The sequence below is a fragment of the Nakaseomyces bracarensis genome (genome assembly GCF_045282275.1).
Source record: "Nakaseomyces bracarensis strain CBM3 chromosome Unknown Scaff7_0, whole genome shotgun sequence".
Taxonomy (NCBI): Eukaryota; Fungi; Ascomycota; class Saccharomycetes; order Saccharomycetales; family Saccharomycetaceae; genus Nakaseomyces; species Nakaseomyces bracarensis.
Window position 1 is genome coordinate 105,843 of NW_027263968.1, and position 21,184 is coordinate 127,026.

The following is a 21,184-nucleotide window of genomic DNA, read 5'->3' on the forward strand; positions in this document are numbered from 1 at the left end:
ATGAATCGTGTTGCTTATTATCTTCATCCCCAGACAAACCTAGGCAGTCTTCCTTCGAGGATGGCTCCTACTAATGTTTTTCCTGTAGGTTTTTTTGGCTCGCTCCTTGTGATGCCGATCCGCTTTAGGCTGGGGCAGCTCCCCTGAGGGAGCTTCCCTGGGGGGCTTCCACAAAGAGAAGACACAGTCGTAGGCTCAGACAAGGGCACAGTGTTCGGCTGAGAAGCAGCAGCACAGGGCGAAGTTACTGATACTAGTAGACGGAGGAGTACAAAGGCAAATCGCAAGGGATGGGGGGAGTAGAAAAGCAATATTGAAATGAGAGGATAGACGTTATAATACACTCAGATGGAGGTGGAACGAATTGAGAGTTTAATTCTTACACTGTCTCTTGTACTATCAATTCCAGCTTTTAGGTAGAGTAGAATAGGGGGGGAGGCAGGTTGAGGAGGGGACAGCTACACCTTGATACATAATAACTCGAAACTAACTATGAGTAAAACATCAAGATAAAAAAAAAAAAGAAATCGGAATTCTGCCTTACTCACGGTACTCAAGCCTTGATGGGCAATCTCTTCTATAAATATCACTAAATGGTATAGAAGAACCCATTATAAATAAATAAAAAAAGAAATTAAAACAAAACAGTAGATATTGGGGGGAGGCATTGGATGGTTCATGAGTACAGCTGATCAGGTTAGTATAAAAAGAATATTAATTCCTATCATTGCTTTTAAGAAACTTTGATTTGATAATTCCTGGCTTTTAATTTTATTTTTTTTATTGTTTCTTTTGATGTACATAGATATATAGAACTATCATAGATAATTTTAACGAAACGAAATATATATAGAAGATGTCTGGTGAAAGAGGAGAAGAACACCATCACAAGCACCACGGAGGTAGAGACGCTCTGGGAGCCATTGCAGGTGGTCTAGCTGGTGCGTATGCTGGATCACATTTATCTAAGGATCATAAAGGTATGGGTGGTGCATTGGGTGCACTTGGTGGAGCTCTACTAGGTGAAAAATTAGCTGAAGGTACTCATAAGCACCATGGTCACGAGTACCGTGATGACGGTCCAGCCTACAACAACCCACCTCCTCCTATGAACAATATGGGATACGCACCACAAGATCAATATTACAGAGATGATAGAAAAAATAACGACTACCAGTACGAAAGACGTGGTGGCCCAGCCCATAGTGATTCCTATGACCAAAGATACGATGAACAAACATATGGCCGTCCACCACAAGGATACCCAGGTCCAAACCAAGGTCGTCAAGGATGGTGATTTTTTTTTTACAGAAAATCTCGGCTAAAATATATATATTATGAACCCTACCTAATTTTATACTAAATATTCAGCTTTTGAAATAAAATATAATAAAGAAATGATACTAAATATTCAGCAAAGTCAAGTATGAGATAGTGTATCTCGTGATTCACAACTATAGAATCAGCCAGTATGCAACAATGCCGTTATGCCATTATGTCAACTGCCATTATGCAAATATCTATCACTACCATGAGCGTTTCTACGGGTTTTGTTAAACGGTCTTTAACTTTGAAAAAATAAATCGGATTTTCGTGAGAAATTAAATTTTTGAATGAGCGGATGCCTAAAATAATTTCTTTCTTTTTTTTTATTGTCTAGATCGACTAAGTCGGTACTAAATTAAATTAGAATGCATTGGAATATATAAATAATTAAAATTAAATATAGTCAAAATTGTATTAAGGTTATCAAATCAAATTAATATATGAGCATTAACATTCAATTCTTGCATTGAAATTGTGAATGGGCAATTTCATGTAATGAGGAAAAACATTATTGAAAAAATTAATATTAAAATTTTGTTAAATATAACAGAATAAAAGAAATAGCAAGGAGGGCCAAATTAAGAACAATAAATAAATAACAAAAAAAAAAAGAAAAAAAAAAACGAATAGAAAATGAAAATGTCATTAATAGAAACATAAGTTTGTATTTGATTAATCTATTGGACCAAAGAGGTGTTGAACGAGTTAGAAATGGAAGGAACAAGTAAAGAAAGATGGATTAAAGAACATAGAGGATAACTTTTCAGATTAAAACTTTGGGTATAATAAAAACTGTTGGTATTTTCAGATTCTAGAAAAACATATCTCCGTGCTTAAAATACAGAGAAAAAATAAAGTATTAAACAAAAAAGATGGAAAAAAATAAAATGAAGTTTAAAAAAAAAAAAATATAAGGCCCAAAGAGTATTACAAATGATATTTGTTGATATCGCTTGGAGTCAAATGGTAAAATTTTGTGGTATGGCTGTCCATAATATTATGTTTAAGTAAAGCAGCTGCTTAACAGATTTACCGCTATTAAGAGTTTAAGAATTTTCTTTTTTATTATTAATGTTACCTTAATATTAAAGCAGTTTACCTTAAGGTATTAGCAAAGAGGTATTGTATTTCCCGGCTCTGGTTTATAATATATGTTCTGTTTTATTCTGACATAAAATTCTTTTGTTTAGTACGCTTGTTAGTAATATAAACATCGTACAACATTCATTACCTAGTGGTAGGGGAAACCACAAGTCTTACCAACATGTTGATTAAGCCAAACATCGACATTTGGAAATTTTTCACCACAGTGTCTGCATCTTCCGGGAACTATTCCTCTTTGTTCCCTTTTGGTTCTTGGTGGGTACTCAAAATGAAGTGCTTTCAAGTGATTTTTGTAGGTATCACATCTAGAAAATACACCAGTCTGATGACAATCGATTGGCTTGAAATTTAACACACCGCTCTGTGCTTTGTATTTATATAATTCCAGATCAACCTCTATCAAATTGGTATTGTATGGACATTGGAATGCACCCTTTATTTGGTGTAGGGATTTTAGCTGATTTTTCTTGAGCTCTCTTTGCTTCGCAATAGAATCCTGTTGTAATTCGACATTTCCAGATAGTTCCGGATTAGCCAATACATCTAGATTATCTTTCCAATGGCGCTTCTTGTGTCTTATAAGGTCATTGTTTCTTGCAAATCCTCTTTGACAGATGACACATTTATGTGGTCTATCCTGAGAAGTCAAGTGAGTTGATTTATGTGTTGATAAGTTCGCAAAAAATTTGTGACAGATAGGACATTCTCTCTTTTTCCTGTTTTTGTTATTATAGTCGCCTTGTGATCCATTGGATGATCTTCTAGATAAACCTGTCGGTGATTGACTTGGTAGGGATGCAAGCTTAGGAACTTGATATTGTGATTGTAATAAACTGTCGTTTCCAATTTGGAAGTTTTTGCCTATGTCTAGTTCTGATCTAGGTGTGGATACAGATGTAGAGGCACATGATTGAACGTAATATTGTGGTGATTGAAATAGAGCTGAACCCACAGTCCCCATACTGCTATTAGAAGAGGCAGAAGGTAGTAAATAAGGGGCAGAATTGGTTGCTAGAGTTACTGGGGATGCCATTGCAGTTGACATAGAAGGTGAAGAGCTTTGTGATTTTAGAGCTGGGAAGTATGAGTTTGGTGCAGAAGTTACTGCAGCATCTGGTGTCGGTACCAGCGCTTGTCTGTCAGCTGGGCATTTATTGTTTATATTGGTATTGCTTGATAGTATTGGGATTGAAAGAGATTGTCTTCCTGATATCGGTACAGATCCAGTTCTGGATCTTCTCCTATGTAAGGTATCATAAAAATTATAATCCTGATTCTCAAGTTTTATTTTTGGTGCTGTTTGTTCGGTATTTTCATTTTTAATTGCTGTTATTAGTTTATCGAAGGACGATATTGGTGGTAGTTGTATTTTCTTAGATAGTGGTCCTATATTGTTAGTAAACTCAGTTTTCACTACCTTCCCGCTACTATAATTTTGAGGAGATGATATTATATTTGTCGTGTAAGTATTATTGTTTGGCACGGAACTCGTTTTTGGAGTCGAGACATACAGCTTGTTATTTTCGTTTGAGCTCATTAGATCGTCAGCCCTTTTTGTATTGTTGTTTAAAATATTGAAAGATGGTAAAAGGGCAGTAACAGTCATTATATATATATAATATTCTTTTTTTTCTGTATTATTTTTATATCTTTTTTTTTTTTTATCTTCCCTTATATTATTATAATATAGCAGATGTTCTTTTCTTGTCTTTTATATTTATAATATATAAGAACAAAAAAATGAAATAAAAAATAGAAAAAGATACTTTGGTATTAGTTGTTGTAATAAAATTAATTCTTTTTTTTTTATTTTCTAAAGATTAATTCAATTCAACAGAATTAAAAGATATACTAATAATTTTATTAGTGATGATTTGTAATTGTATGATTTGTTTTATTGGATAACTGTGTTCAAAATAAATATAACTAGTATTAATTTTTATTTTTTTTTTATTGATTGTGTCGATTGTGTATTCTTTTTTATCTTAATGGCATCTACTTATATATAAGTATTTTTTTTTTTCCAATTAAAGATTGCTTTTTGTTTTTGTTTCTTTCAAGAATACTTTCTTATTTTTTTCTTTTGGTATGAATCATCAGTTTAAAGCAAAGAGAGAAAAAAGGAAAACCTTTATATATATAAATATATATCAGTTTCTTGTTTTTTTATATATATGATTTATTATGTGGTTGGTTCGACCTTAGATATAACTACTTCTGCTATTTTTTTGAATTTCTTTTTCTGCTAAGTTTTTCTTTTTTAATTCTTTTTTCATTATCGACAGTTGCAACTAAAAAAAGGTTCCTATATGCGATCACAAAGTATTATAAGAGGGATTTTCTGCTAGGTGTTAATGAAAATGGAAATTCTCAATTACTGGTTATTCTGTTTGTCTATTTAGCAATAAAGAAGAAAAAAGGTTCTCTCTCTTTCTCTATCTCTTCTCTCTATATTTATTATTCCTTTCTTTTCAAATGGTACGATTTGTCCACATCACCACCAGACTTGATGGTATTTCGTTTTTGTCCCCATTTGTCATTGTGCGAACGTAAACAAGCTTTTAGAAAGGAACAAATGTAAGAGGAAGGAGTAGAGGGTAGTTACAGGAGAACTATGAGAAACACTACAACAAAAAAAAAAAAAATAGCGGTGTCATGCAAGTTGTCTTCTATTTTAAGTCCTTCGGTGCATGAGTTTCAGAGGGTTCTTCCATATCTTCCTTGTTAATTTAGTATATCAAAATGAAAAAAAAAGGCTGCGGAGAGAGAGAGAGAGAGATAGAGAGTTAGAGAGAAGTAGTGATGCTATGTACTTTTCAGTGTATAAAACATTTTTTCGGCTTAGAGATCCACGAAGGTACAAAAAAAAAAGAAGAAGAAAAAAGCCGGAGATTGTTTCGTGTGTACTTTTGCAAAGCACTAAATAAAAAAAAATGGCGTGGGGTGGAATGGTAATAATGGATCGGAACAGGGCCTTTTTAATATTAATAGGGCAAAGAAAATCATCTATAACAAAAAAACTTGTGGACAAAGGGATACAACACCGCCACTTTTTTTTTTCTCAGAACAAACTTGGCGAGGGTGACCCGTTACCGGATCTATAATCTACAGAAGGAGCCGGAATACCAATAAAGCACTATATTATTTTTAAAAAAAAAAAGAAATTAAAAAAAATTATACCCGACGTAGAGAGTAGGATTTTTAGGGTAGTAAAGTTATTTTGACTTAATTCTAGGTAACGGTGTTTTACGGGGGGGCCCTGAGAATGGGTAGATGGAAGTGTAGAGATAATTGAAATAAAAAAAAGGAGAAAAAGTAACGAGACCTTGTTACAATAAGGGCAGGGGGGGGAAAGGAGGAAAAGAGAAGAAATCATGGAATGTTTTCCCTTTATAGTAACGTGGGATTTGTAAGCAGGGAAGGAAAGACATTATGAAGTAAAAAAGTGGCTAGAACAAAGGTTAGTACGCGATGATCTTCTCGGTGACCTAGACTAACGCCCCCAGAGAAATAGAGAGCAAGCAAATGTCAGAAAAAGGAAAAGAGGAATTTTGTGAATCGTGGTTGGGATTACACAACCACCGTGCGTGTGCTGTCAATATTCTGCATTTTTTTTGACAAATGCCACTCCGTAACAAAGATACAACAATTCCCGTACGAAACTTTCTTTCCCCGGACACAAGGGCAACAAACACCGTGGTCGTTTGTAATTTTGTTAACAAGGATCGGGATCATATGAGGATTTAACATTTTACTTCTCTCCCATGCGTTCTGTTCTGTGAATGAGATCTCGGAAAAATGTAGTGGTGTGTGTACTCTTTGAAAGGGGCGGGTTTTTTTTTTTTTGCTCCCAAGAAGGGCTAACCATGCACGATAAAACTCCTTTATTTTTCTAAATTCTTTTTTTTCGTTAATTCGTTTAACGATGAAAGGCCTTCTACTGCGGCGCTTTCACCTAACGACAGCCCGTCCGGTGCTCTTGTTCCGATTTTATCTTTGATATCTGAGTCTACTTCTACTACACATATCCTTAGAAAGAGCTTCAAATCATGTCTATATCTGCATCGATTTTTAGTAGCCATTCAAGATTCCATTCGTCCTATGTAAAGCGTGGGATGGATGGAGGGGCAACGCAAGGGGCGTGAAGGGGCTCAAGAAGTAAGTGATGCCGCTACAGTGACCCCTACGAATGTTTATTAAAGGTTACAAAAGGAAAACTTAAAAAAAAAAGTAATAATAAAAAGAAACTGAAATTCAGATAAAGGTCTTAAGTGATCATTGACCAATAGGGAAAATAATGATTTTGTAAGCAAAGTTTTTAAGATTATCTATTTTCTTTTTTGACTTGTTAAATGCAATGGGGAATAAAGAGGCACTTTTTTGTCTTGGTCACATTGTAAATGAAGGATTATTCACTGCTTTCCCTATCTATAGATGAGTCCTACGAACAATGGGAAAAAATATCCTTTTTTTTGTAATGGCAGCGGGGGGAGAGAGGTGAATTTGTACTAACATGGCTGATATGGTTCTATGTAGATACGGATGCAACATGGCCGTACCAAAAAAAAAAAAAAAAATAACTCTGATGTAGAGAAAACTAGGTTATTATTATCAAATATGTGGAGCGATATAAAAGTGGTAAGGATACAATTATTAACGGTAGATAAAATAAAAAGTGGGCAATAAATATTAGATAACAAGGAGCCCTATTTCGTATTAGCCGTGTAGTTCTGTTCTCTGACTTGTTATAGTTTTATTTTAATAGGATATGTTGACAATTGGGCCTACACAACTTAAAATGGAAGGAAATCATAAATATTTTTCACATGTTGATAATAAATAATTCTTGTAAATCGCAGGCATTTTGTCTTCTATCATCTATGATGATAGCTGTTAGATATAAAACCTATAGAAGAAATAAAAAAAAAACAATGTTCTAGAACGCATTCAAATCCATCTAACCGGAAAGAAGGAAATAATTTGTAAGCTCCGGTTTTTTTATTCTACTGTACTTCTTGTTCTTCTAATTCTTTAATATGCAGAAGTTGATAATTTGGAAAACCAACCAAACTAGTCATAAGGAGAAATATTGTTATGATTTACCTACTAAAAATACATAGGGATATTAAATAATCAGTACATACAAAAATTCTTTGTACTAAGATTTACGCTGTTTGTACAACATTGCTTCGAAAACAAAAACAAAACAAAAAGACCTCAAATAAAAGTAAAAACCAACAAGAATTAATAACCAATACAAAAGCAGGGGAAACGCAGGTAAGTGGGGGTGTTGGTTTGACAAGGAGTCGGACTATGGTAATTGTGAATCAAAAAAAAATAAAAATGAAAATAGGGAATGAATAACCTAATTGGGAATATTGGAAGAAGGGGTTGGTGAATAGGCTACAGGACTTTCTATTACATCCCACGTTTTTTTTTTCATTATCTTCTAAATAACACATAAGAATAAAATAAAAATAAAGCAAATGGAAAAGGAAAAGGAGTCGAAAAAATAAATGCGGAAGAGGGTTTAAGACAAATAATATAGCATGTCTAATAGGAATAACAAATGAAATAGGACATATTTCGAATGATAATTACCTCGGACCTGCCTCAAATTCGATTCCGTGGTGATGTTTTCTTTTTAAATCTTTCTACTGATATTCGAATCTTTTAGTTGACATTACATGACATAATGTAGTGACTCATTATTTTTGTTACCAATCAAATTACTTAAGAGTGAAGGTCTAACGCTATCTAAAGGTTCAAGTTAAAGTAAAATAATAATATCAAGATTTGAACAAGTAAGAGATAAACAGATCTCATCCGAATCTTCGGGAAATGAACTATTGCGGTATGTCCACGATGGCGTAAATAGGACATAGACCGATTTAGGATACTGTGGCTCAAAGAAATTGTCATAGCTATCAAGTTAAGTAAGGATTTTCAAAGACAATTTACTAAAACATTCATTCTTTCTTTACTTGATTATGTTTTGTTGTTTTTTTTAGTTTATGCCTCCCTAATAGTTATTAATGATGATGGTCTCTTTTATCGGTCTTTTTTTCCCTATTTGCCTTCAGAAAGCTCCGTATTTCCTATATATATTTTTTAACCCTACCAATCCCAATCTACGAAGAGGTCGTGTTTTTAATGATGAGTAAAACACCGGTTCTCCATCTCGGGATATCGAACGGTGCTAAATTTTTGAGAGAAAGATATAAGATATAAAAAAGGGCGTAGGAAAACCAAATTCTGAAAATAAGGGCAACAAATACTAAGAAGTCAAAAAAGATGGTGTATCTTAACTGATACGAAAACCGTTACTTCCTTTAATCTTATCGACAAATATTTATCTTGCAAAACTAAACGAGGAAAAGAAGTTTAGTAAAACACTGGATGTTGTCTGTATTAAGAAGATAGATGTTTATAATTTTTCAGTATCGATACATTTGACTTCCAAAAATTGTATCCACTTTTTGTTTTTGTTTTAAGTTTTTGTCTTTCACTTTTATGTCGGTTTGACTCATATGATGTTCTTGGTATGTTTCTTTCCTACACATTTTCACCGGTGTTGTCTTACAGTCATCATACGACGTTAATATACATCACCTCATGTCACGTTGTTGGTATAGTAGTCGTATACCGACGGACGATCGTAGGCTATTTTTTGTCGGTAACATACATGCGAATTCTTGCGTTACCAAGAAATTGAAGTACATGCAATAAATGCAAAGTAAGGACAAAAATAAGAAAAGATGCCAGAAAGATCTGCAGATTGACCTATTTTTGTTTTTGTGCTATAGTTTTTTTTAAAAATTTTCCAGAAGAAAGTATTGTAGAAAAAATTACGTATAGGGAGTATGATAGAAATAGACATTTAGATTTACTAGAATACAGAAAAAGGCCTTTTGCGCGTGGATGTCTCTGTAGAATTTGATGAATTCCTTTTTTTTCTTTTTATATTGCTAGGATGAGAGGAAGGACAAGATTTTTCTTTGAGCAACAAAGATAATGGACCCCTACTTATGGATCTGACTAGAGAAGGGTCAGAAATGGAAATTTAAAACCCCAAATATGATTTAACAATTCTTTGGTTAGGGATTGCTGTACTTCGTTATATCAGAGTGGTTTATTTTTCTATAAGACCATCTTAACAGGTCACGTATTTACTATTTCGGTATGATACGATAATAGACTTAAAGAAAAAAATAAAAGAAGATTGCCTGATGAGAGGAATTGGTCCAATTATGGTCTTCTTTTTATTATTTCAGGAAAGTGCCCCTTTACTGAGCTAGAGGAAAAGATTGGGGAATAGCCATATCGAATTCAAAAGATTTACTGCCATGTAGCTGTTATTCTTCTTTTTTTTTGACGATAGTAAAGACTGTTCTTGGTGCACCAGTTTGGTTATTCTGCAGATTCATGTAGCGTAATATTTCTATGATAAACATCTAATGTCTACTAATTATGACTATATCTAAGCTTAAACATAGAATAATATACTAATACAAATTGTAATAGAATATTGACTATTTTTTATCTTTTTCAATTCCATTAAGGCGTAAATTCTTCTATTGGATCCAATTTATATAAAGTATTAAGGTATAATCAAAAACAGTGTAGTTTAGCCATTAAAATAGTTCAAATATTGGAATTGAATAAATTACGGACCCTGATCGGGATTCTGATTTGCATTTTATTCACCATAGTTATGTTCAAGTAAGATGGAGTAGGGTAACAAAAAGTACAAAAATTTAAAGAAAAAAAAAAGGCAATTAAGGAAAACCTAAAAATTAAAGAAATGCAATGTAATCATAGTCAAACTGCGATTTTTGGGATTATATTTTGGTAAATATAAGAGAAATTTGAAGTTCTACTTTTATTAGCGGATCTGGTAAATTCTGATCTTTTTATTTCAATTTATTTTTTTATTTGGCTGTTCGCTCAGTTTGATTAGCTGTAACAGAAACTTGATGTTTTCTCTAAAGGGCTTGGATAAACGATTACATGATGGGAATAATAGTAAGAAAAAGAAAAAGAAGAAGCTGGTTTATATTGACATAAGAGTGAATTCTCTTTATAAGGATATGATAATGATACAGGGTACCCCTTTAGAGACTCCTCCAATTCCTCTATCGGGGCATGTAGTGTGTAGTGTTAGTGGACGTATACGAATAAAAAGAATTAAGCTGCGCTTAGTATGTCACTACAAATTAGATTTTATACAAATGGTTCATGACGATATGGCTAGCATAGTGAAGGAACGGACAAAGATACTAGAATGTACCTGGAATAATTTGTTGAATGATCCTGAGGCAGAGACTCATTATGATTTCATAAAAGTACGGAAAAATAACAAGAAGATGAATGGGATTTTTCGAGGTATTACCAAATGGAACAGTAACGACTATTCAGATACAATACCGCTGAGCACTTCAAAACCGAATGACGTTAATAGCAGTGGCTCTGATCATGGTAAATGGTATGAAGCTGGTAATTATGAATTCCCATTCCATGTTCAACTACCGAATGATATACCGGAGACAATTGAGGGTTTGCAGAGTGGCAGTATATTATACAATTTCATCCTCGATATTGAAACAGATGAACGGAATAATAAGGTAGATGTGTCAAATAAATATCATTTTTTCAAATATTTGCGCATATTTAGGACATTATCATTGAATCATATCGCCATACAGGAAGAAATGATGGTGACAAATAAGATAAGAAATATGCTTGAATATGAGATATATATACCGAGTAGAGCAGTACCTATTGGTGAAGATAGCACAATTGATCTTAAAATAAAGTTGATGCCTTTCGAAAAAAAGTATTATAAACTTGACGCTATAATTGTCGGTTTAGTCCAAGAATATTGTGTGAAGGATAGGCATGATGAAGAATATGTCGATAATAGTGTTATAGAATCAATGCATATTACAACTTTTGATGATATGAATGGTATAACATCAGGGACTAATGAACTTATTGATTTCACTAGCCTCGAATTCAATTATGAAATGCCAAAGGACCTAAAGTCCATAACACAGGATTGCGATATAATTATTGGCAAAGGGAAGAAAAACATTATGTATGTTAGGCACGAACTAAGCGTTCGGATTAAGATGATTAAGTTGAAAGATGGTTGTAAACCAATGGAAATTAAGACCAGATTGCCGTTATTACTCTATGTATCGCCAATGAAGAAATTAATGGGGCGACGTGTATATTTTAACCAAGCAACAGGAAATATACATTTTCGAGCCAACGATTATGTACCTTTGTTTCATGCACAGGAGCACACTGCGGGCGGTGATGCTCTCTATGGAACTGCAGCAGTTCCTGGTCTCATAGTCAGTAACACCTATGGTACTGCGGTAGCACCGCCTCCACTATACAACGAAATCGATCAAGATCAGGTCTATATGGACAATATGGAATCGCAACTAATATTTGAGAGCACTGCCGCGGAACTCCCTGTTACGCATCAGCCGTTAGCAAACAATGGTGAAGGCAATCCAAAGGTCAGCACTCCGAGCTACGAAGAAGCTGAGACTAACATTCATATTCCCGAACCGGCTCCTAAATATGAGTGAGCATTCAATTAAAAGGCCGTCCCATTAAAAAATTACCGCCTTACAACCAACAAATCCACCCTTATAACTCCGTCGGATCACTCATGATGTACGTTTTTTCTGGAGGTGATAGAATTTTAGATGACCCCCCTATAAATTTCTATATTATCTTTTCCACTACCTCCTCTAGGTTATTTAAAACATCCACATGAGGCTTTTTAGAACAACACGTAGAGAATATTATTTCTATTGTCTTTTTTGTGTTTCTTTTTTTATTTTTAAGGTTTCCTCGAGAGTGTATTGCAGGGTAACAGATATGCCTAGATCCTTCCAAAAAAAAATTTTATATGTGTTTCTATTTGTTTTCTTTTCCTTTTCGTAGGGAGGGTGATTGTGTGGGGTGCAAATTGCGGGGGGTGAGTTAGGTTCGTGTGTGTGAGAAAAAGGAACGAAAAAAACGCACCTCTGCGGGGATTTATGAATTTATTATTTAGTATAGTGAATTGCGAGCAGAACAGATCGTCTATTTCATTGTACATGGTTTTTTGTGATGTAAGGGGTGGGGGTGGGATGGGATAAACAGAACAAGTTAAAAATCAATAACTAATGTTTTACTTTTCCTTTCATCCACCCGTAAAGAGAGAAAGGAGGGGTAATTGTTATGAAATCAAGAAGACAATGGAGAGAAGAAATACTAAGAATTCAAAATAAAAAATATAGCAAGTTGTAAAAACCTGAAAATATTTTGAGAGCGGTCCGGACCAATGGGAGTGTATATTTACTACAGACTAATCTGTACGGAAATTATCAGTTCCGATAAACGATTGTTGTCGAGCCATTTCTTCGAGAAATCCAGAACAGAAAAAAGAAAAGACAAAAAAGGGGAATTTACCTGAGATCCCTATTTCTTCACCCCATAATTAACTACACGCACACAAAGGTTCCCAGTCTCTCTCTTCTCTCTCCATTTATCCTTCCTATGAAATCACCCTAGAAAATTTTTAATTTTTCCGTAATTTCCCTCCCCCTCACTCCTTTGCTCCTACCCCCCACTTGACTCCACAATCATACATGATTCCGTTGTTGATGTTTTTCTTTTCTTTTTTTAGATTATCTCTTCTAACTTTTGTGCGAAGACTAAGGAGGAGAAGGGAAAAAAGGAGGTCTAATCCCGAAAACTCTTACCGAATAACCAAAAATATCTGTTGTAGATAAGTATCACCGAGAGTACGGGTAGGTAAAAAGACAACAAGGAGATAATTTTTTTTTGAGCGACGAACAGCTAAAGAAAAAAATGGCGGGGCGGTGGGAATTAAGGTAGCGAAGGTCTCTTAGCTGCAAGGAATCACATAAAGAAATAAATAGAAAAAAATTAAAAATAAAAATAAAGAAAGGGTTCTTTATTACAGTTAAATCATCGCAGATCATTATTCTTTGTGATGTGAAGTCATGGAATGGTGGGGGTGGGGATAGAGATAGAGACGGTCTCTGTGGATTGTTGAGGAAGGGGAAAGAACTCAATTCGATACTAAAACTGAAGTACATGATGATAATTAAAATTAAAAAAGTAAAAAAAAAACGAAGGAAAAAAAAATGCCCCACCTCCCGTGCGTCTAGGTGCATATTAGGTCTGGAACTGGAATTAGAGGTAAGTATTGCAGTAGGGAGAACTATATGGGTGGTAAGTTGATCAGCTGAGAAACCTCTGTAGAAAGTATTTTATTTGATATTTTTGTTGCTATTCTATTCCACGTTCATTAAGAAAAAGAATTAAAGTGGGGGAAAATCAAAACCATAGTCATCTTTATAGAGAGCAGTATGGCATGGCTACTACGCAATTAGGAGAGAGAGAGAGAGATGCGATACGAAGATACAGAAGAAGATAATTTTAAAGGGTAAAAGACAATAAACAGAAAGAAGGAAAAAAAAACTCATCTCTCTCTCTCTCCTTCACCATTCGCCCCCTTTGATCCAGGGTTTCTTCACAACAGAAGATTCTACCATAATTCTATGATGATCATCTCTGTACGTGTACTTGTCTCCCCCACCTCTTCTAAACAGAAGAATAGATAAATTAGAGAGTAACCCATACACTCAATAACTCAATAATATTAAAAAAGAAAAAAAAAGAAATGTAATAGACAAAGCAAGGAGGGAAAAAAAAAAAAGCGAAGAGCCCCAGGCGAAGAGACCCCACCAAGGAAGATTGCCTTCTTTGAATGATGAAGAAAAGCCCAATAAAACTTCTAGTACTACTAATAAACTGACTCCCTCTCAGCACTCTATAACGTTGACACATTTTTTTAAGGAAAAATAAGACAGATTGTAGTGGAAGGTAATACTATAAGCTTAGGGGGGTAGCTGTGATTAACTCCAATGAAGGGGAGGCTGGGAGGAAGGAGGTGGGGAGAGTAAAGAGAGTTTGTGAATACTCAGGTTTATATAAAAAGTATATCTCTATTAACAATATGGACTAATAAAGATATTTTTGGAATTTATTTCCCATTTCCGAAGAGAACTTTTGTATTAGCTTAGGAAAGTAAGGATACTAAAAGTATTTCAAATAAGAAGAAAAACATATTCTTTCTGGAAAGAAAAACTAAGAAATACAACACTTATAAATATAGTTATAATATAAATCAATTTTTGTTTATTGATTGTTATTTTCTTTGATTGATTGAAATTACCCAACATTCTAACAAAATAAAATAAAATATTGCTCAACAAATACGGACTAAAATTATTAGGACTACTTAATAATTACTAATAAAAAATAAAAAAAATAAAAAAACTAGTTTAAAAAATTTTTTATTATTATTATTAATGCAACAGAATACTTTAAGGAAAACTAAGAGACATTTCTGTTCGTTTTGTAACAAGGCGTTCTCGAGGTCCGAGCATAAGACTAGACATGAAAGATCGCATGCTGGGGTGAAACCTTTTGAGTGTCAAGTGTGTAGCCATTCTTTTGTTAGAAGAGATTTGTTGCAGAGACACATCAGAACCGTACACAGAATTCTGTTGTTAAGGGATAGCGCTGCTGCTACGACTACCACTTCTACTGATAGAGATGCAGAGACTGTAAACAACATTGAAAAGCTTATTAACTCTATGATAATAGTTAACACCGCTGTAACGACAAGTACCTTACCAAGTGCTATAGAGAATAAAAATAAGAATTGTAACAATACCAAAACTAATAATAATGAAGATGATCTAATTGAAGATATGAGTCTCAATAATATCCAGGTTTCTAGTCAAGTGCATGATAAAAGCACGAATGATACTGCTGATAAGAACAGTCTATCTGTATCACATCATACGAATGTCGATGATGATGACGGTAAAGTTAATTTTAGAAATAATAGCAACTCGAATAATAACGATACCCTGCATATAAATAATTCTGGTGGCAGAAGAAAGAATAAGTCCAAGTACATACGTTTCAAACTGCGTACGGATGAATATGGAGAATATGGTAATTCTGAGGGTATGATAGCCATAGATTATTCGAGAGAGCCAGTGTTATCCAGTTTTGAAGATGACTTGATTTCTTTGATAAAAAATGGTATTAATGATTATTTTAATATTGAGCTGTTGCTTCTAGTTGTTTATTTAATGGATGGTGATTTCCCACATACTGAGACTTGTAGGCGGATTTTTGATAGAGTTGTTTCGAATGCTGACAAATTATTGATAGAGTCTCAGTTAATAGTAGCATTACAGCTCCGTTATGATTTTTTACCAAATTCTAGTCCACATCTTCTCTCATTTTATAGAGATTACCAAAGTCAGCTTTATGAATCAGCTCAGTTTTCGGTTTTTAATCTAAACCAATGGACTTGTTTATCCAATTTTTTGAATTTTTATACGGATCAACAATCATTATCAATTTTCGAAGAATTCAAGAAAAAGTTCCTACTGGATAAAAAATCAATACTGCTTTCATTTGAGATTTTAAACATGCTAAATAGTGAATCCAAGAGAAAGTTTAGGAATCTAAACAGTCTGGATTATTTAACCAACCTCACCTATTGGGAAATGGTTCTGCTCAATGATCATAACATTAACCTATTAATGGAGCTGAACAAGAATTATTGTTGGTTTTTCGAAAACGGTTATGGTCATGGTAGCTTAGCATCTCATATATACGGTTCAGATAATAAACAGGACACTAGACAAAAGCATATTTTCAAAGTCTTGTCGAACTCACACTGGATACTTCTAGAACTAATATGGTGGAATAAAGGCATAGAAGGCATTGATACTGTGCATAACATAAAATCAGGAATTATTACTGCTACGATTCCACTAATGAATTCTTTGATTGAAAATAGAGAGAGACTATCATCAATCAAGAATGATGGATCCAAATTGAAAGTTATAGTTGATTCTATCTTTTTCCAATTAGAGCTATTCTCGGTTCATTTGCTACCAGTCACTGGAAACTCCTTAGATAACGTATTCACCTTATTATCAGATAAAGCAGTACAGGACTTGATATATAACTGGTATTTGATTGTAACGAAAACCTTTAGTAAGTTCAAAACGAACGATAAGCGGTTAAAACTAATCAAGCAATTCATAAATTCCTATATTAAAAAGGGTCAATCTTCCAGCTCGAACAAGAAACTAAAACTAAATGACGAAAGCTCCATTCATATTAAAAAGGAGGAGCTTACTACTGAAAGGCTTAAGAATGATTTATCAACGATATTATATGATATGTGGTCGAATGAATATCAGGGCTATCATTTTCTAATTGATACGTTGGTAAAGTGTATAAAAGATGATTTCATTGAGGGCAGGTTACTTCAAATTATTAATCAAGAGCATGAGGAAGTGAAACTAAAACTAATTGATGCTGTCTTGGGAGCAATTAGCCGCGTAGAGGGAGCGATAAAAAATTCAGAAAGCCAATATCTTTCAACTTTAAATCGTAGAAGGAGCTCGGCTTCTCAATCAGTCTCTTTGCCAATTAAACATGAATCGGTAGAAGGGCAAGGACGAGTTAATAACCTCGGTGATGCGAACTTTGTAGGTAATTTTATTTTCCCTAAATCAGAGAAGCACCAAAATTCAAAGACACCTTTAAAAACTCCATTTTCATCGGAATCTTCGCCTAAGGTGGAAGATAATTGGTCTGCCCAGAATTCTTTTTCTCATGGATACAGTACCCCTAACTCACGTCACAACTCTAGAGTAAGGAATAGTATTAGTAACGGAATGATTAGTCACAAATCTTCAAGAACTGATTCTAAAATTGTATTACCACCAATAAATTTGAGTGCAATCCTTGTGCCAGGACAAAGCGGAGAAAGGCCTTCGACGTCATCTTATTTTGATAGGAGGCAGCATTCATATACATATGGATCTGTATTGCTCTCACCGCAATCAGGAGGCCCACAGAATGGAAGCACGGTATTTGCCGGTAATGAAAGTATTTCTTACGGCACTAATTCTGTGAGAAATAGTATTCATGATATAATGAACACTAGACATAGTACTGGAAATGACGGTAATAATAATACTCGGTCTTCTAATAATAGTAGTAATGAGAGCATTCATAACACCTTTTCACCTCCTAATAACTTCACTTATGGTCTTTTAAGTGGGTATAGTATTGGAAGCCCTACTAGAAGTATCCAGAGTAAGTTCTCCTCCCAAAGAACTGTACCTCCAATGAAAACAAGCTCAAACGCACTAGACCCCATCGATGGCGAGTCACGTCAGTTACAGGAAACTCCTAAGATAATGGAGTTCAAGCCAGAGCAACAAGATGAAAAAAATGAAAAGTCATCAATGAAAGACAGCAGTGAAGAAAACTACCAAGACCAAAGAATAAGACTGCCCCCACCTTCAGAGTTGTTGAACAGTCCTACAAATTCCTAGCGTAATATTTATTGCTACAATAAAAAATTGCTACAATAAAATATTGCTAGACTTATGATGAGATGAATTATTATTCCTTTTTTTTGTTTGTTATCAATATTCTTTTATAACTGTTAATTGTTGTTTATATTTTTTTATTTTTTTTTACTTCTTTTTATATACGTTTGGTTTAATGACATCATGTAGTTTATACTAATTTTTTCTGTAGGACTTCGTCTCTTCACTCATTACCATAGTAGCAACTCAATTTTCTATTCAATTATACTTGATTCATTCTTTTAATCATTATGGCTATATTATTATCATCTTCACCTCTATTGTATTTGTACAAGCATAACTGCATTTTTAATCATCCAAGGCTGACTCAATGCTTATCGCCGTGCTAGATGCTTGAAGATTTTTCCTAAAAGGGACATGAGTATGCATTACTGCGGTAGTTTCTAAGAACCTCCGAAATATTGTCGATAAGTTTTCTATTGAAAAAAATTTTTTTTTCATTAAAAATGAGTTAGCCATTCAATATAGTATGTTAAAGTCAGGAGAAGATGGTCTCATCAATTCAACAAATTGGATTCTAGCTGTAATATAAAGAAGTTTCTTTTTGGGAACATATTGAGGTTTTGTTATTGAATTAGAGTAGAGTCATGGGTGTGCAGAATTGATAAGTACAATTATAATATCTTTGATACTCTTTGTGTTGCATAACTTGTTCGGTGAAATATTTTAGTCCTTGAGGTGTGATTGAATCAGAACTTCATATATATACTGTCTTATAAATTGAAAGGCGGTGTATAATATCCTATTCATCATTACATTACTTCTGAAAAGTTTTAGGTCATCTATTTTGCATGTGAATTACATTAGAAAGACCTCTTTTTACGTTAACAATATATTCTGAGCACCAATAATACAACGAATTGCAATAGTATTGAAGTATATTGAAGCTAATTGAGATAACAAACTATAGGTGAGTAATAGTACCTCAGTATCATTTGAATTTATTCTTTATTTTTTTATCAATTCTGAAGTATAAAAAGGGAACACTTTTCTGCTTAACGGATAAATCTAATATTCTATCCTTTTATCAAAATTATTATTAATACTTATTACTTGAATATTAGGGTTTCATTAAAGTGAGAACAGCCAATATAATGATTTGGAAGAAATATATACCACATTTGAGGGTTTTGCCAGAAGAACAGAACCATGATGAATCAAGTTTTGACCACGATTCGGTTGAGGAAGTAATTTATCATTCCGAGACCAAGTCTGATGGTGAAGGTGAGAAGCTCTCCCACAGACATCAAAGTCACATTGTCCACGTTCCGGAAGATGTTCATCTTGTTGCTAGTAATGATGCTGAAGAATCTATTAGCCTACAAAAGGGGATTCCGTATGAACTAAGAGATGAAGCCAACAGATCTAAGTGGAAATTTTTTGACGAATATGAATATCGGCTAAATAAAGAGTACAGGAAATCTAGACGTTGGTTTGAATTTCTGTACCCTAACCATTCCACCCAAACCAAAGCTGAACGGAGATTGTTGTATAAGTTAGATATAATCATAGCATTGTATTTCTTGATGGTTAATTGGTCGAGGTCTGTCGATTCAAGTAACTATACGAATGCATATGTTTCTCATATGAAAGAAGACTTACATATGAAAGGGAATGATTATATTTATACTTCTACTATTTCCAATGTGGGCTCTATTGTTTTTCAATTACCTTTTATGTATATTTTACCAAGATTTCCAGCGCATATTGTTCTTCCAATTATGGATTTTGGTTGGTCATGGTTTACTTTCGCATGTTACAGAGTGAAATCACTTCCAGAGTTAAGAGCTTACAGGTTCATCTTAAGCTCCTTTGGTGCCGCTTATTATCCTGTTGCTCAATACCTTATGGGATGTTGGTATGCGCCTGATGAGATTAGTTCGAGAGTATGTTTGTTCTTTTGTGGCCAATTATTAGGTGGTGTTACTTCAGGTTTACTTCAAGCCAGGATATACAAAAGTTTGAACGGCGTTCATGGTCTCGCAGGTTGGAGGTGGATGTTCTTAATCGATGCCATTGCCATCTCAATTCCAACTGCTATTATCGGTTTCTTTGTTATTCCAGGAATCCCATCTAAATGTTACTCCTTATTTCTAACTGATGAAGAAATCAGAATTGCTAGGGCTAGAAATAAGAGAAATCAAATTGTTGATGGTGTTGAAAGGTCTAAATTGCCCAAAATTTGGTCTTGGCAGGTATGGAAAAAGGTAATCTTTACTCCAACTTTTTGGGTTTTGGTGATCTTTGATATGTGTTCCTGGAACAACATGACCGCTTATAGTGGTTCTTATACCCTATGGTTAAAGTCCAACACAAGCTATTCTATTGCAAAGGTCAATAATCTATCTGTTCTTCCAGCCTGTTTAGGTTTTGCATTTGTCTTCTTTTGTGCATTTGGAGCTGACTTATTCAGAAATAAATGGCCATTTATGGTTTTCTCTCAAATGATGAATATTATCTCTTGTGCAATTTTAATCAAATGGGATGTTGCAAGCAAAACTAAATGGTTTGCCTTTTTAATCACATATTTTAGCGTCGCCGCTTCACCATGTTTATGGTCTTTTATCAACGACTTTTTACGTTTTGACCCACAAGTTAAGGCAATTGTATGGATAGCTATTTACTCTTTCTCTCAGTCAACCAATGCATGGATTCCAACATTGGCTTGGAAGACTGTTGACTCTCCTCGATTCAAAACAGGTTACACTGTGAGTTTAATCTTCAGTGTCATTTATGGGCTTTGGACGTTTATTGTATTGTTTTTCTACAAGAAAAATGAGAAAAAGCATGCTATTGGTAATGGTATTATTCTATTCAATAGTGCCAAAGGAGAAAAGCCTCCATCATATGTTGAGACTGACATGGTTGAAAAAGATGGATACTACTATGTAAAGTGAAACTAAAACATGTATAACTTGTTATGGCTGTATAACTGTAAATTATTATTGCTTAAATTTGATAAACATTATTTTGACTTTTTGACTTTTTGACTTATTAAAATTATTAGTAGCCTTGTTATAATATAATTAGTTTCCTTACTGGATTGTAAAGCCAAATTATAAAGACCAATTAATTTAATTTCATGTTTTGTTGGTCTAAACAAAACGTTTTTTGATTGCAACTTTTTGCATAAACTATAAAGTAAAAATTAAAACCCAAATTAAATTCGTTTAGAATATTATACAACTTAAAGTATCTAAAGATTTCTTCTAAATATTAGAATT

General features: G+C 33.9%; 5 protein-coding genes across 5 annotated transcripts; 4 read left to right on the forward strand and 1 right to left on the reverse strand.

Moving 5' to 3' along the window:
• Positions 1–856: 856 nt before the first annotated feature.
• Positions 857–1,297, forward strand: RNJ42_01529 (uncharacterized protein; the record flags this gene model as incomplete). Its single annotated transcript, XM_071051694.1, has 1 exon — positions 857–1,297. One exon carries the CDS (start codon positions 857–859, stop codon positions 1,295–1,297), a length of 441 nt encoding a protein of 146 aa, XP_070907084.1.
• Positions 1,298–2,557: 1,260 nt separating this feature from the next.
• Positions 2,558–4,036, reverse strand: RNJ42_01530 (Zinc finger protein STP4; the record flags this gene model as incomplete). Its single annotated transcript, XM_071051695.1, has 1 exon — positions 2,558–4,036. One exon carries the CDS (start codon positions 4,034–4,036, stop codon positions 2,558–2,560), a length of 1,479 nt encoding a protein of 492 aa, XP_070907085.1.
• Positions 4,037–10,406: 6,370 nt separating this feature from the next.
• Positions 10,407–12,032, forward strand: ART5 (Art5p; the record flags this gene model as incomplete). Its single annotated transcript, XM_071051696.1, has 1 exon — positions 10,407–12,032. The coding sequence occupies one exon, from the start codon at positions 10,407–10,409 to the stop codon at positions 12,030–12,032; it is 1,626 nt and encodes a 541-aa protein (XP_070907086.1).
• A 2,802-nt stretch (positions 12,033–14,834) lies between these two features.
• RNJ42_01532 (uncharacterized protein) lies at positions 14,835–17,903 on the forward strand (the record flags this gene model as incomplete). The annotated part of the gene is made up of 1 exon (XM_071051697.1): positions 14,835–17,903. The coding sequence occupies one exon, from the start codon at positions 14,835–14,837 to the stop codon at positions 17,901–17,903; it is 3,069 nt and encodes a 1,022-aa protein (XP_070907087.1).
• Positions 17,904–19,054: 1,151 nt separating this feature from the next.
• RNJ42_01533 (allantoate permease family MFS transporter) lies at positions 19,055–20,857 on the forward strand (the record flags this gene model as incomplete). The annotated part of the gene is made up of 1 exon (XM_071051698.1): positions 19,055–20,857. One exon carries the CDS (start codon positions 19,055–19,057, stop codon positions 20,855–20,857), a length of 1,803 nt encoding a protein of 600 aa, XP_070907088.1.
• Positions 20,858–21,184: the final 327 nt, after the last annotated feature.